Source organism: Tenrec ecaudatus, chromosome 10 (genome assembly GCF_050624435.1).
Source record: "Tenrec ecaudatus isolate mTenEca1 chromosome 10, mTenEca1.hap1, whole genome shotgun sequence".
Taxonomy (NCBI): domain Eukaryota; kingdom Metazoa; phylum Chordata; class Mammalia; order Afrosoricida; family Tenrecidae; genus Tenrec; species Tenrec ecaudatus.
Window position 1 is genome coordinate 100,605,087 of NC_134539.1, and position 15,949 is coordinate 100,621,035.

At 42.5% G+C, this 15,949-nt stretch overlaps 1 protein-coding gene across 1 annotated transcript in view; it reads left to right on the forward strand.

The window, feature by feature from the left end:
- The window catches only part of DNAH9 (dynein axonemal heavy chain 9), a 419,100-nt gene that overhangs the window by 348,967 nt on the left and 54,184 nt on the right, over positions 1–15,949 (forward strand). The window contains exons 62-63 of the mRNA XM_075561068.1: positions 9,638–9,765; positions 14,035–14,262. Of these exons, the coding sequence (XP_075417183.1) occupies positions 9,638–9,765; positions 14,035–14,262 (356 nt within the window). The remainder of the gene's footprint in view (positions 1–9,637; positions 9,766–14,034; positions 14,263–15,949) is intronic.

The following is a 15,949-nucleotide window of genomic DNA, read 5'->3' on the forward strand; positions in this document are numbered from 1 at the left end:
TTGATGCTACATGCTAAGAAAGGCAGTGTTAGGCACAGTGAAAGGCATCCTTGTGGCTCAGTGGGCTACACATTGGGTTGCTAACCACAGCGTCGGCAGTTTGAAACTGCCAGCCTCTCAGTGGGAGAATGATGAGACTTTCTGCTCCAGTAAAGACTGACCGTCGTGGAAGCTCGCAGGGGCAGTGGGGGCTCTATGAGTCAGAATCAACTAGATGGCAGTGAGTTTGATTTGGTTTGGAGAGGCACACGAATAGGACACCAATCCAATATTTATTTGTCATGAAAATATGTTTCTGTTTTATAACAATGAGTGTGTTTCTAAATTTGTCTTCCAAGAAAGCCACAAAGCATATTTATCAGATTATTCCATTTATATTTTATCAGAATATTTATGTATCTCTAAAAGGAAATTGAACAGTTCCTCAAGGAAGTAAATTAAATGAACATTTAGGTAATAAAAATTCTATAAATCTATTTTACTTTCCATTTCCCTTCAGACTGACTTTCTTTTAAGAAATTGACTGATACTGTTATAATTGAAAAAGGAAGCTTCTTAGGGGTGCTGTTGTTACATCAATTGTGTACATATGCTTACCAGATATGAGAGTTGGACACTTCCACGAAGGAATGAAATGTACATTTTATTATATTGTATCCTATAACAATGATATTTTCCTTTCCATGTTGGATCAGTCGGGCATAACCGTACATTCTGTTCTCTTTCCATATAAGACCATATAAGCTCTTGACTTGTAAGATGGGTCTGGTTCTGTCCTGCACAAAGAGAACCAGTGCACCTCTGCAGATGGAGCCTGGCCGTGTACAGGTGGCATGCTCTTTGCAGCTGCTCTTGCTTCCTTCCAGAGTCAGCAGTCGGCCAAAGAACTGTGAAGAGACATAGCATCCAGGAACAGAAGACAAGTACAAATATTTTTTAGTATTATTTTAAGACAAAAAAAATATTCATAGAGATCCATGAAGCCACCTGTAAACATTGTCCTGACAAACAGTGAAATGATTTCTGACTGCCCTGTCTGGGATTTTGCTTTTGACCAATGCAGACATGTAGAACAAAATTACATTTTCCAAAAAAAAAAAAAATTACCTACTAACTTTTAAATATATTTTTGTTAATGTCCAAATTCAAATGTTTTATTTGAGAAACTTTACTTCTTTTACCATTTTATATATCTTCACTTTTAAAAAAATCACTTGCTGTGATAAAACCAAAATTTTAAAGTGACATAACTTCATATCCAGGTAAAATCAAGCGGCCACAACTAACTGGAGTGTGAACATGAAAGCTCTCAGAAGATTAAAAGGAAAAGGGCTGATGAATCCCAATTCAAAACCAACTTCCTTTTTAACATGTAACAAATCACAAGGAGCTTCTTCCATTGGCTACTCAAGTTTAGTGCCTGCAAATCCTTGTACTCATGTCACTAATATTGAAATTACTAGTAATAATGGGACTATAGTGGGATTTGTTCCAAGTTCTTCATCTATCTCTTCCTGTAGTAAAAACAAATTTAATATTTGTGCAGAAAGTAGAACTATTTTAGAATCTGGAATTTCTGCATCAACAGATCCCATCAATAACAAAAATATAGATGCTGTTTTCAGAATAATATTTCTTCTGATAAAAATAAATTATTGGATTGAAAGAAAGGCAAGAAGATTGTCAACATCTCAGTGAACCATTTGAAAATTCCTGTTGAAAATTTCTGGAGGATAAACCAACAGAGTATTAATAAGCAGAATATTTTTCTAGGGTGAAAAGCTAATATAAGAAGGAGTGGTTTCTGGACTCTCCGTCAGGCAGCTCGGTATACTATTTTGCTTGCAAACTATTCAGTCTAAATCATTTAATTTTCAATTTCCTATGGATGGATTTAGCAATTAGCACAACTCAAATATGATTGATAAACATGAAAACAGTTCAATTCATAGAGATTGAATGTTGTCATATTAAAATTGATGACATGATTTGACTTAACTCATGAAATAGAAGTGAAAAATAATGAAGAATGCCAGTAATGGAAAGCCAATCTGAAACGTGTTATTGCTTGCGTTACAATTGTTGAATGTGGACTATGTCTTTGAGAAAGAAATGAGAAGTTTGGGTCAAAACAAAGTGGAAACTTTGGGGTTCACATATTGCTCACTTAGATCCATTTTAGCAGGATACAGCTCAAAATGTGGCAACACAAGGAAGAGCAATCTCCCAAATTTTAATACACCGTCATTGGCACATTTGAATTTTGCATGAAAAGAAGAGTGAACGTGCATCAAGTCTTTTAATTAGATTTTCCATTTAACAACACAGGTATGCCTGATGACGAATACACAGAATCATCCAAGAAGTTGATGCAGTTTTATCCCAAATACATAAATATGAATCTTTATGGGCAAGTGTGGCAATTTCATTCTCACTTGAGAAATAAGTTTCAGGTTCAAGAAAGATAAATTTTATTCATGAAGGCATGAAGGATTCCATAACAAGATAAAATGTGTTTTCCCAGTGTTGACATGACTTTATATATATTCCTACCTGTAATGATCACAAGCTGCCTGGCAGAAGCAATATTTTTGTCCCTAAAAAGGTCAAAAACTCTAAGCGTATGGCAATGAATCAAAAAGACTCTGTTCAAAAAAAAACTCTCTTCACTGTCATTATGTGTGGAAACAAATATTGTCCAACAGCTTAATTGTCACAGACTCTTGGAAGAATTTATAAGATCAAAGAACAGAGAGACACATTTTTTCGTTTCAATATATTAGAGACGGAAGGTTTATGTGAAAGTGAGAGATGAGGGAAGTCTAAGAGTACAGCGACCAGGGTCCAGTTCATGCACGCATCAGTTTATTTCACACAAAGCGTGTTTGAATCTCTCTCTGTGATCAGTATGTGTGTGCCAACAAGTGCGCTCAACAATACACTTGTCTTATTCTCATTTATGGTGCCTTGCCCCCCCCCCAAAAAAAAAAGGTCCAGTTAAAAAACTGGCGGCTGAGTGCATCTGCAGGGTCGACGAGACAGAACGGTCAGCCCCGAAGCTTAGGGCGACAATTTTATAAGATTCCAAGGGGATGGTCTTAATGAATTCTCTCAGAGGACACGGGTCGTTCATGAAGGATCAGTAGGCAGGGGTTTTCAGGAAACTGAAAACTTCCACAACAAGGGAAAGGCCAGGAAAGTGGCACCCAGGAGGTCCTTCCCACCACACCAGTGCACCTGCTTGTTCTTGGAATGTAGCAAGGGGTGTCCTTCGGGAAACCACACCCCGTCCATACTGCAGACCTGGTCTTGCCCCGTCAGGCTTCCTTTTGGTCCCCAAATTCAAAGAACACGGAAAAGGAAGCCCGTTTGACTTCTCAAAGGCCATCAAACTGCCATTTGGCATGATGTAAATCAGGGGTGTGTGGGTCACGATGCCTTTTGGGGGTCAAACAACCCTTTCACAGGGGTCACTGATTCATAACTGTAGCAAAATGACAGTGATGGTGTCGCAAGGAAAATGATTCTATGGTTGGGGGTCACCACACCATGAGGAACTCTATGAAAGGGTCACAGCATGAGGAAGGCTGAGAACCACTGATGCAAGCTGACAAGGGCGGAAGCCTCTGGAAAGGGTTAGAGAGAGGGAAACTTCCTCAAGCAGCACGGGCCTAGAGGAAGGGCATGTTAAGACCCAGTCGGCATGCACTGTGATCTGTTTTTCAACCCAGGTTCCTATGGTTTTATAACAATGCTTTTGACTTGCTGTGGAATAATTACTGGTCATTAACCTTTCCATTTGAATGCACGAATACGCAAGCAAGGAGGAACTGCCACAGATCAGCAGTGCTTAGGTGCTTCGCAGGCCCTAACCCAGCCCTGGGAACTAACAGCTGTCTCTGTGGAGGTATATTCTATATGCCAGAGACTTCCCTGTTTGCTTCCACAAAGTTTCTAAAGCCTCCACTCATCTGTCAGTTTGTCCAACTGCGGTGGCTTGCATGCAGCCATGCTGCTTGGGGCTCTGCTATCCATATTTCAAATACCTTCTAATTTACCAAACACGATGTGCTTCTCCAGGGACTAACTCCTGCTGACAATACGTTGTAAATACGGGAGGCTGAGTCTCGCCATCTGGGCAACTCAGAATAAAAGTCTGGCCATTGATTTCTAAAACATCCGCCAATGAGAACCCTCTGGGACTCAGTTCAACCCTGACACCTGTGAGGTTGCAATGAGTTAGGACTAAAGCAACAGGTCTTGCTAAGCCCCAAAAGCGCCTGTGTTTTTCCTACATTTTTAAACCATTCAGTCTCATCTGTGTTCCTTCTCCATAACTGTAACAGAGGAGGAGGAATGGGGAAGAAAGATAAAATCTCTATAATTTTGCCTGCCTTTCTTGGCCTCTGTTTTATCATGAAACCTACTAGCACCCGTCCTCATTTCTCTGCTGCTTTCTCTCTGATAAAGGTTCGAATGGTGCTTTATTTTTACCGTCTTTCTTTCCCACCCACGACGACCCAACTTTCTTATTTGCACCTTTAATTGTCCTTGTGTTTCATGTACTTCTCCCTTATTTCCAGTCATCCCTGATAGGCATATCCTGTGGATATTATGAGAATGAACATGAAATCTCCAATATGCACATTCTGTGAAACACTGAGAATTTCACTAGAATGGGCCAGCCCTGTAGTCGACATACTATTGGACATATCGTCAGGGGAGACCAGTCCCTGAGAGAACATCCTGTTGGTTAAATGGGTGGGTGGCACGAAGAGGAAGGCCCTCAAGGAGGTGGACTGACAGTGACTGTAACCGTGGGCTTGGGCACAGGAGCAAGTGTGAGGCTAGCACCAGAGCAGGCAGTGTTTCACTCTGTTGTGTGCAGGGTCGCTATGGGTTGGAACCCGCTTGATGACACCTAACAACAACAATAGTGGACATAATTACTTATGGGTTCTTTGAGGCAGTTCAGCTTACCCTTGGCATCCTTTTGTCGCAACTTTTCAAAGCATACCTTCGTCCTTTGCCCTCCCAGTAGAGGACATCGTCTCTCTGCCCTTACACCAGTGTGTTCTCTGGTCTGTGTCTCACTTAACACAAGCATCGTTCTGCTTGGTCTTCATTGTCCTGGCTCTGAAAAAAAAAGTGTTTTTCCCCCACAATCTGATCAAAAAGAAGCTGTATCCTCCACCTCTGCCTTCCAGGGTTCATTTTTCCCTCCTTCCAATGTTTCGGTCAGAATGACAAGGTGTCTCCGACTTTTGTAGACCTGCTTCCAGATGTGCTGATTGGAAAAGTTCTCAATCTACTGTCTTTATAGCCAGATGGTCAACATTTTGCTTCATGTCGCTTTTTAAATTGATGTTCAACCCATTCATCCTCTCGTTTAAAGAAAACCAGGTACCTGAAAGGTGGTTTGGCTGAGGGTAAGAACACTACTTAGAAAATGGCTACAAAATTAATATAGCATTACGTGTGGGGTTTTTTCTTTATAATGATGAGAAAGACTTGTTTGTTCATGTGGTAAGAGTGGAAGAATGAATAGAGACGTAAAGAGTGGATTTAGAGAACAGGTGACATGATCACAGGAAGAGAGTACTTCTTCCATTAAGAGATACAGGGATGTTAGTTCTTTCACCATGGCCCTGCTCCATTGTTGTCTTCATGAAAAGATCACTGAAGATATGAGTTTTATAGCACTGTGGTGAAGAAAGTGCCTGATTATCAGTAGAATAGTGTCTGGGGATTATCTTAAAAACCAAACAGCCATCGGAGTAAGGTGATAGCTAAGCCCACCCAGAAGAAGCACAGCAGCCTGCATGATCTAAGGATTGTAAATAATAAAATCCAAATCTGGAGGAGAGAATGGTTTTAGAGCTTAAATCTTGAGCACCTCTTTTTTTTTTCCGAGAAGGCTGCGGATGACAGTGAAAGTCTAAAATCTATTTGTAGGGGTCCCTCATAGATTAAGCCTCTGGAGAACTCCCTCTGATTATGGACCAGCCATGGGATGGCCTCACTATCAGACAAAGTGCATTGTAGGGTGTATTACTGCATATGTAGTTATATTAAAATATAACACCTTGTCCTTTGATCTCCCTTTTGACCCATTGTATATTCCAGTTTTTAATATTTTTTGTTTTCATTTCAATTGAGGTTTGTTTCTCTTTCATTTTGTCATTGATGTTCAGGGGGGTATTATGGTTTGAATCATGTCCCCCCAAAAATATGTAATATAAATCTTAAACTCTATGCCTATTTCATAATTCCACCTTGAGGTGGTTTTCTCTGTCCTGTGAATGAGACAATTTAGTGGAAGATGTCTCTTATGGGAGATAAGAGATTGAGATGTGCAGCTAGTGGGAACGTGGATGTCATGCCACATGAAGAGCCCCAAGGAAGCAAACAAAGACCTGCGTCTAAAGGCAACAGAGAGAGAGAGAGCTTTCCCCCCGGGTCCTGAGTCGGACTTCTAAACCAGAAACAAAATCCATCTGGTAAAGCCACCACTTGGGGCCTTCTGTGATAGCAAGATGAGAAAGTAAGACAGGGAATGAAGTAAGGAAAGTGGGAGCTATTATAGAGGCGCAAGACAGAGACACAGCCAAATTCTGGACACGTGATAAGATGACCCACCTCTAAGGTTAAGAAAAGTGAACCTATATAGCTCCAGTTCACCAAATTTACTACTTTCTCTTTTATTAATGTTTGTGTTAACCCAGGATTGAGGTTTTATAAAACGTGTAATGTGGGTGTAGAATGGGACAATGACGTTGAGCATCTTGCAGGATCATGGTTTAAATTATGAATTATTAAGTAAGAGGGAGGTAAAGAGTCATTTTGAGTTAGAATCCACTTGTCAGCATTGGGATTTGTTGGTTGGTTTTTCTTTTTTAAGCTCAAAGATTAGAAAAACTAGTGGAACCACAGGATTTGATATTTCACTAAGGGAGAATAATTGAGAATAGAGTTAAGCTAATGATAGGCTGGGAGTATTGAAATTTTATTTATGAATGAGTACTGAAGAACAATGTTTGAGACATGGGACAGTTCTCAGCCATCATAAAGTCCTAGGTGCAGTCTGGCAATGGGTATCAGAAGCACAGTGGAGTTAAGATCTTGGAAGAGGAAGATGAGACCGTTGAGGCTAGGTGCTAGCTGAATAATCCATAGGACATTAAAGTTTACTGGGACAATGGTGACGTACAGAAGACTTGAAACCAAGCACCCAAACGCTTCATACAAGTGAGTCTAACGAGGAAATCAGCCGAAGACCAAGAACAAGCAAGTTAGTGGATGCTTTAGCCAAACAGCACATGCTCTAAGAGAGGAAGGGTTTTCATACGTCTCTGGAGAAGAAACACCCCACAAGTAGCTAGAAAAGGAGTCCCTAGGTGAGGCAAATGGTTCGGCATTTATCTGGTAACTGCAAGGTGAAAAATTCAAGCCCATCCAGAACACATCAAAAAAAAGAAAACCCTGTTGATATACTTCGAAAGGAAAATCAAACTTTGGGACCCTTTGGAGCACACGTCTCCTGTGACACACGTGGGGACCCCTGAGTAGGAATCAGCTCAAAGACAATTCAGCGTGTCTTAGCTAGAATGTTGCCACCTGCCTCACAGCCCTCTGTTTCGCAGAGCTGAGCCAGCAGAGAGCCGTCAGAGTTGACGTGTCCTTGGAGAGGATTGAAGCAGAGGCAGCCTACCCAAAAGGGCTTTGTGCGGGGACATGTTTCCAAGTGACCCCACTCTATGGCCGGTTGAAACGGTCTCATAACGGTGAGACAGGGAAAGATGAGCCGCAGGCGAGAAAGATGAGGGCAGGGGAGATGACAGCAATAAATCACATGAAGGTGAAAACTCAAAAGAACATCATCGTAGCTGACAGTGAGGGTTGCGTGGCATGGCCTCGGAGCTGCAGATAAACCCTTCTCCATTGTCGCCCCTGTGCACCTGGCTTCACATGGCATGCAGGTAGTCATCTTGGGCTGTGTCCAGCCCCTCTATCCCCTCTCAATATCTCCAAGATCTGTTTCTTTCTCTGTCATCCGACAGTCATGACCTGAGCATAGACTAATTAATGCAGACCGACCAAGCCAGTGCTGAGCTTTGCCCCAACAGCCTCTCCAACCTGTAGTTTTCAAATGAATCTTTATTAAGCACCTCTTTCCCATCACCCTATTTTTCTAATAAAGAAAAGAAATGGGCTATTGTGTGAGCAGGAATGTCACACGGGCATCTAGTAATCCCGGCACCTTTTGTCCTGGTATTTTCTCTGGGATTAGTTGTTTATCTCCCTGGTTCTAAAAGCCAATGTCAAATATATTGCTAGCTAGGATTTATAGAGTTTAATAAAGGTATTTGGGGGGTTCATCTCAGTTGAATCTATAATAACCGTTTCTCGATAACAGTCATCATCTTGCTTTTTCTCATACACTTGAAAGTCTGTGTGTTACGTTAGTATTGAAAAGAAATATCCAGAATTAACAATCTGTCCAAAAAGTTTCTTACACAAGCATCAAATTGCATCTTCAATCTTAGTTTCCCCTGAAACTACTTTTGTTTAAATACATATTATTAATCTTATTTCCCTGCTTAATTTCCCCTCTTTTCTCCTTTGTCCTTCACTTTCCTAGCAAAGTTGCCTGATGATTTCTTTGTGGTGTTATATATTTTTATGATCCTTGTATTTAAAAACCATCGTCTAATTTCTCTAAATCTTATTAGATTGGGCTAATCACTATCTGTCCAAGCAAAACTGGCCCTCTATATGTGTTAACCCTTCTTTGGGCTTGTGGGACAAGTAGTGAGCCCTGACCTTGCTTCAGTGATAGAACTGTGATGGTTGTTTGTACAGCCATCCCTTTACTTCATTCCCAGCACCAACAACCCTGGTGGAGATGCATCTACGAGAGCAGTCACTTCTATACAACAGGCCAGGCCACCATTGCCTTGCCTCTTGCTTTTCTTCACTCGAGGGGTAAATAGAATCTGAAGTTCCAGAAAGCAGAACTACTGGAATGCTGCTTCACTGGCTACCACCCGCCCACACACACACACCAGTGAAGTTCTAAGGAAGATAAGATAGACAGCCAGATAAGTAGCTAGTTATCTACCATCAAGTTGACTCCAATTCATGGAAACCTCACACAGAGCAGAAGAAACATTGCCCAGCCCAGCATCATTCTCATAATCACCAACCTGTTCATATCAGATACAGATATAAATAGACAGATAGACTCAAAGGACAGAGCAGGTAGAAGAGACAGTACCTGGACCCTTACTACCACTGGGCCCTTTCTGATCATCATTCTCTAGGATGTTGGCCCAAAGCCTGCTTTTTAAATTTGCCCCACACAGAAGAATCCCAAAGCTCCTCACCCTCACCATTGTTGGGAATTACATAGGGACAGGATTGGGAAGATTTTTTATCTGAACAACGCCTTTCTTTATTTAGGAACCTCACACTAGAATGTATAGCCCTCTAGGAAGGAAATATATCAGCATATCAGGCTCTGGATATGGGTTCAGAAAATCTGCATTTGAGGGGTGATATGGAGATGTGCACTTCTTTATGAGAAATAGAGGTCCTTAGACCCAAGATATAATGACAAGTTCCATACTCATTTCAGGAAAAAAGCTCGGCTATACCTTCAACAATCAGAATTTCCACAACGTGTCCTTAGGGCAAGGACAGGAAGTGGTGGCTGAAGCTGCGCTGGACCTAGCTACCAAGAAAGGTCACTGGGTTATTTTGCAGGTATGCTCCCCCTGCCCCGACCTGCAGCCTCCTTGACTCGAGACATGCTTGGGCTTCAACCCACAGTCGGGTCTTTTCTGTCCACTCAGCCTTTTCTCTCACATTCTTGCCTCCTTATACTTCCTAATCATCTCTATTTCCAATTCTACACACACACACACACATATACACACACACGCACACACACATACCTCTTCTTCACCTCACCTGCTGACCCCATTCTCTAGTTCAAATAGGTCTGCTTACAAATGGAGACAGATTCCAACTTTGATAAATACCTAGGAAGTTGGCATCCAGTTGAAGACCCTGACACCTGGATTCTTCCAGTTGCTGATCTCACCTTTGCATATCATCTGTTCCATGTAACACATTATTCATGAACATTACATAATTGAATGGAAGTAAATGTAACCTTTTCACTGACGGTGCATATGAATTTGGGGGAATCTAGAACACTTGCCGTAAATACTCCATTTATGAGAGAGAGAGAAAATATCCCTCTTCTGATTTGGTCTCTCGTCTTAAACCTTTTGTGTGTGATTGCAATGCACACTGGGGCTATGAATGGACAAGTGCTCTGTAACACTCTATAATCACCTCCATTACAGCATCCGTTACACCTAAAAACAAACCCACTGCTATGGAGCTGATTCCAACTCACAGCAACCCTATAGGACACCATAAGGTTTGTTATTTTATATTTATAGACGCATCACTCTCTCGTGGAGTGGCTGGTGGGTTTGAACCACTGACCTTTTGCTTAGCAGCGCAGCGTTCACTGTTGTGCTGAAATTATTTATTATCCAACTATGTCCTTCACTATATTTCCTTAGAGAAAGAAATGTTCTTTATTTACCTCTTGGCACCCAGCACAATGCCCTTGCATATAGTAGACACTCAAGAAAGACCTGTTGGGTAAAAGAATCAATGTATGAATGAATGAATGTACACGTGAATCACTTCCATCCTTTCCAGGCTTTATCTTGCTGGAGGATCTTCAGCCAGAATGAGCCCATATTTATTGAGACTGGTCGCTGAGCAAGCGGCCCTTCCCCAGAGCTGCTTTCCCAGAAACAATGATCATCTCCGGAGAAGAGATGACGACCGACCGCTCAGCTCTCCTTCCCGGGGGCAGCAGGCTGGGAGGGTGTGTCTGTTCAGCCCTCGCCGGTTCTTTACTCTAGGACACCTGTCCTGTGGCACAATCACCGTGGGGTCTCAACCACTCCAGTCTAGAGGTCAGCATCTTGCAGGAGACTGTGGCGCTGCCTGCTAAGTCCACTCAGATAGCAAGCACAGAGGGCCCCTCCTGGCATCAGTACCTGCCAACTATGAGGAGCCCCTGATCTGATGCTGATGTGCTTTCTGAGATCTCTGAAGATGTTACACAGAACTCCTTTTCCAAAGAAAATCCTTTCTCCTGTGAATACCAAGTTAGCCGGATGTCTCATTTTCCTCCCACCGGAAACCTCTGAGCATGGAATAGATGTCATCGGTCCAAAATATAAAGTACTGTCCCAAAGAAGAGCCCCCTGCTGGTTTGTTTTCTCCTTCCCAGGACTTTCAGACACCCTGGTTTTAAGAATGCCCTGGGGTTCTGAGCGAGCCAAACCCCAAATCTTCCCATGCATGCTTCCCAATGAACAATTTCCCTTTTCAAAATTTGGAAGATACTGCATATAAAAATCAATAGGTTAATGTTCTGAGAATCCAGTGATATAGAAATCGTAGTCAATCCATTTTTTGTTTCCAAAGTGAAGTGGAACATACTCTTTTTATGGGGTGCCTTTATTTTAAGGTCCTATTATGAATTGGGTGAAAATTTACAGAGAAGATCGTCAGTGTTGTTATGTTCCACGGTCCGTACACATTTTGTGTCCACTCATTCACTGCAGTCCCCCAGAGTATCACCACTTACCCCGCTTCCTTGAAGCTTCCTGCCTCCATCCTGCCTCTTTTCCTGAGCGTGTACACATTTTCCTTGGATAAATGCTGTCCTTTTGATCTTTTTTCCCCCCACAGCACCTATTTATTTTAAAATCATTTTATTGGGGGCACATTCAACTCTTATCACAATCCATATATACACATCCATTGTGCCAAGCACATTTGTACATTTGTTGCCATCATCATTTTCAAAACATTTTCCTTCTGCTTGAGTCCTTGGTATTAGCTCCTCATTTTTCCCATCCTCCCTTAATAATTTATAAATTTTTATTTATAAATTAACCCTTGATAATTTATAAATTATTATTTTTCATGTCTTATACCGACCACTGTCTCCCTTCACCCACTTTTCTGTTGTGCATACCCCCCGGGGGGGAGGAGCAGTATATAGCAATCATTATAATTGGTTCCCCGTTTCTCCACCTCCCACCTTTCCCCTACTCTTCTGATATCTATACTCTCATATTGGCCGTGAGGGGTTCGTCTATCCGGGATTCCCTGTGTTTCCAGCTCTTATCTGTACTAGTGTACATGCTCTGGTCTAGCCGATTTGTGAGGTAGAATTGGGGTCATGAAACTGGGGTGGGGAAGGAAGCATTAAAGAACTAGAGAAAAGTTGTATGTTTCCTCAATGCTGCATTGCACCCTGACTGGCTCATCTTTGGATCTTAAATGGTTGATTATTCTAACACAGGGGTTAGTTCAGTTCCGGAACTGAGGGGTTTTGTTCCACATTTGGATCTAATATCTTTTTAACATCCTTGGCACACACTTTGGAAAATTCTGCTCTAAGACCTTACCCAGAGCAACCTGGCTTCCTTTGTGGGGAGCGCTAACTTCTCCCAAAATCCTGGGCTCAAACTCTCCCTTCTCCCTCCCCCTTCTCCCTTCCTAACTCCTGCAGCTATGTGGTGAGTTGTCTAAGCTTATAAATCCTGTAGAGCAGCCTCGGGGGATCCTGGAATCCTTTCCTGGTTTCTGCCCCAGGGAAATGGAGCTGGCTCACCTACCTTGGACCACACCCCACCCACCGGCCCTGCCCCAAGCAGCCAGAGTTGGGGTTCTTAAAATAAGTGGCTGAGTTATTAATTTTGAATTGTACCACTGCTGACTTAGCAGGAATCCTGGGTGTCTTAGAAGTCCACGAAACTCTACACTCCAGTAGAACAACTATTGCTGAATTTGTATTTAATAAAAAATTTCCATTTCAACAACCACTGCCGGCTCCTACATAGCACTGTGCAGTATAAAAAGCTTTTTAAAACCCATAATCTGTGGTTTTTAATGTAGCAAACCTGTGAAATAAGTCTGGCAAATATTATTGTATTTTCTCTTTCTATAGAAAATTGTCCTCAGATCCAGTGACTATGGTCCAGGAAGTGGGCCCTGTGCTGCTTTGTGTGCTTATGGCTCTGGGAGCCACTATCTTCCAATATTTACAGATGAGCTTTATCTACTCATCATAATGAAAGATGGCTCCACAAAGCATAGTGACCCTGCTTGCTAAAGTAGAGGCGCATCCCGCAAAGGCAGGTGTTAGACAATTAATGTGCTTGAAATAGACAGACAGATAGGAATCAGACTGGCAAGAAGATTGGGCCCAAGCACCAGAGAGAGCAGCTTGGAATGGAAGCGGGCTTCCCCTTCCTAGTGGAGGACAGCAATAATTTATTATGTGCTGGGGAGGTAAATTCGGCAACAATTGTCAGAATAGTGAGGGATTAGGGAGACATACTTCCGGAAGCTAGCTAGACAGAGTTTAAGTCCTCATACTTTTCAAATTTTAATGTGCATATGAATCTCTGGTATATCATATGAAAATGTGTTAAGTGTTGGGGCTAAGATTCCAGATTTCTCACCAGCCAACATTGCTGGTCCCTGGGCCCAACTATTAAGCACTGAGGATTCACTAGTTGAGGTGCCAAGTAAGGGGGTTCTGGGTTGAAATAAAATACAAATTATGAGGTCCCACCCTAAGCCTCCTAATCTGAAACTCTAGCATATAGCCTAGCAATGGGGGTTTTACTAAGCCTTCCAAGGTGGTTCTCATGACCCTTCAACTTTGAGAACAAGGTACTAGAGTTTGCAGATGGAAGGACAGGGCTGGACTAGGAATCTGAATGATGGAAGGACAGGGCTGGACTAGGAATCTGAATGCTCTTGTTGCGGTGTGACCAAGTCCTTCTTCACTGCCTTTCTCAAAAGTATTTACTGCAAACAGAATTTAGGCAGATGCCTGGATTAGGTTTTGTGTGTGTGTGTGTGTGTGTGTGTGTGTGTGTGTGTGTGTGTGCGCGCGTGTTTTCTTCTTTTTCCCATCAGAACATCCATCTGGTGGCCAAGTGGCTCAGCACTCTGGAGAAGAAGCTGGAAGAGCACAGCGAGAACAGCCACCCAGAATTCAGGGTCTTCATCAGTGCGGAGCCTGCGCCGTCCATTGAAGGCCACATCATCCCCCAGGGCATCCTGGAGAACTCCATTAAAATCACCAACGAGCCTCCCACTGGCATGCATGCCAACTTGCACAAGGCCCTGGACAACTTCACTCAGGTACTGTCCGGAGGAGAAAGGAAGAAGACCACCCACCTCACAAAGAGCTGGTTCAGACCGAGTGGGAGAAGAGTATTCAACTAGATGTGGAGGGTGGGTGCTAGCTGGAGCAATGCAGAATGTGGATATAGAATGGTCAATCCTCCCTTGTTTTCCTACCAATAGAAATGTACTCTACTCCTCCAAGACATGCATGCTCCCCTTCCCCAGTATTGACTTGAATTTCCAGTAAGGTTTGCTTATCACTCTGGTAGGAGTGTCTGTTATTGGGGTGACCTTAGCAGTTTTGTATGGCAACAACTAACTGGTCATCTCTCTCTCCCCTGGTCTTGAAAAGCTGGCCCAGGTGCAGTGAAGGCTCCGCTGTCAGATGTACATAGAGAGGGAGTGATGCATGCTTCTCCGGGGCTAGGCAGGCTCTCTACTGCGTTGCTCAGCAGACTGGGTTAAGGGATGTTATGCCCTAGAAGCAGAAGCCTGCCTAACTGAACTCCTTTTATCACTGCTTCTCTATTAACTGGGCTCTTTGGGGATGATTATTTTATTCTGACTTTGATATTGTTTGAGTGTGCATCTGTCAGCCATTTCCAGAAGCTTACTGTGTGATTTCTTTTGTTTGTGCTTCGAGGCATTTTTCAGCAGGACCCAATTTTTTCAAATATATAAAAAATAACAAATGGAGCTTTCTGCCTTTCTAGAGAGAACGACTTTATTCAGGAAGCAGTTATTAAAATCTTGCTTGCAAAAGGCAGTGACCTTGTCTATGGTGCCACCTCCAGCCTTCTGGAGTCTTTGCCTTTGTAGCAAACCAGGTACCCCCTGAAGGCTCTGCAGTGGCCCCGAAATATCCAGAGAGAAAATGGAGACTGTCTCATGGATTCTTCATGGAAAATCGCACCTTACAAATACTGCTTAACCTGCCCTGTCTCCATATTCGTACGGCCCGTATGGGCAAAGTCTAAGGATCCAGTACTAGAAGAAAGTCCAAGACTGCGCCCAGTCCAAATTGTGTGAGCTGCCGGGTCATTTTCTTTCTCCTTCCTATAGAAAATGGAATTCCCTCAGAAGAAATTTTGTATTTTTTAATTGTTACTATTTTAGCTTAAGTTGATTTAATGGTCAGTTTCTTGTTAGTGCACATTTTTCCATTACGATCAATAGTAGCTTCTTTCCGTCCTCTAGATGTGACTCTGAAAGTCATTGAGAACTGCTTTGTATCCATTACTGATTTTTAACTGAATTGTGGTGGATATATCTGTAACAGAACTTTGCTATTTCAACAGTCTCCACATGTACAATTCAGTGATGTTAATCACATTCATCAGATTGTTTAATGATCACCATTATCCATTTCCCAAAATTTCACCACACCTTCAATTGCTCAGTATTGCTAAACAGGAACCCCCCGCCCCCCACTTCATCTCCCTCCCACTTAATTCTGACCACCACTGGTAAGCTTTGGTCCCCAAATCCCTAACAGCCCTTCAAAATGCAGGCTTCACTCTCACCAGGGATTATTACCACACATACACCAAAAACCCTGCCATCCAATTCATTTCTGACTCATAGTCACCCTATAGGACAGGGTAGAACTGCATCTTAAGGTTTCCAAGAATGTAAACTTTTATAGAAGAAAACAGCCTCATCTTTCTCCCATGGAGGGACTGGTGGGTCTGACCCACTGAGC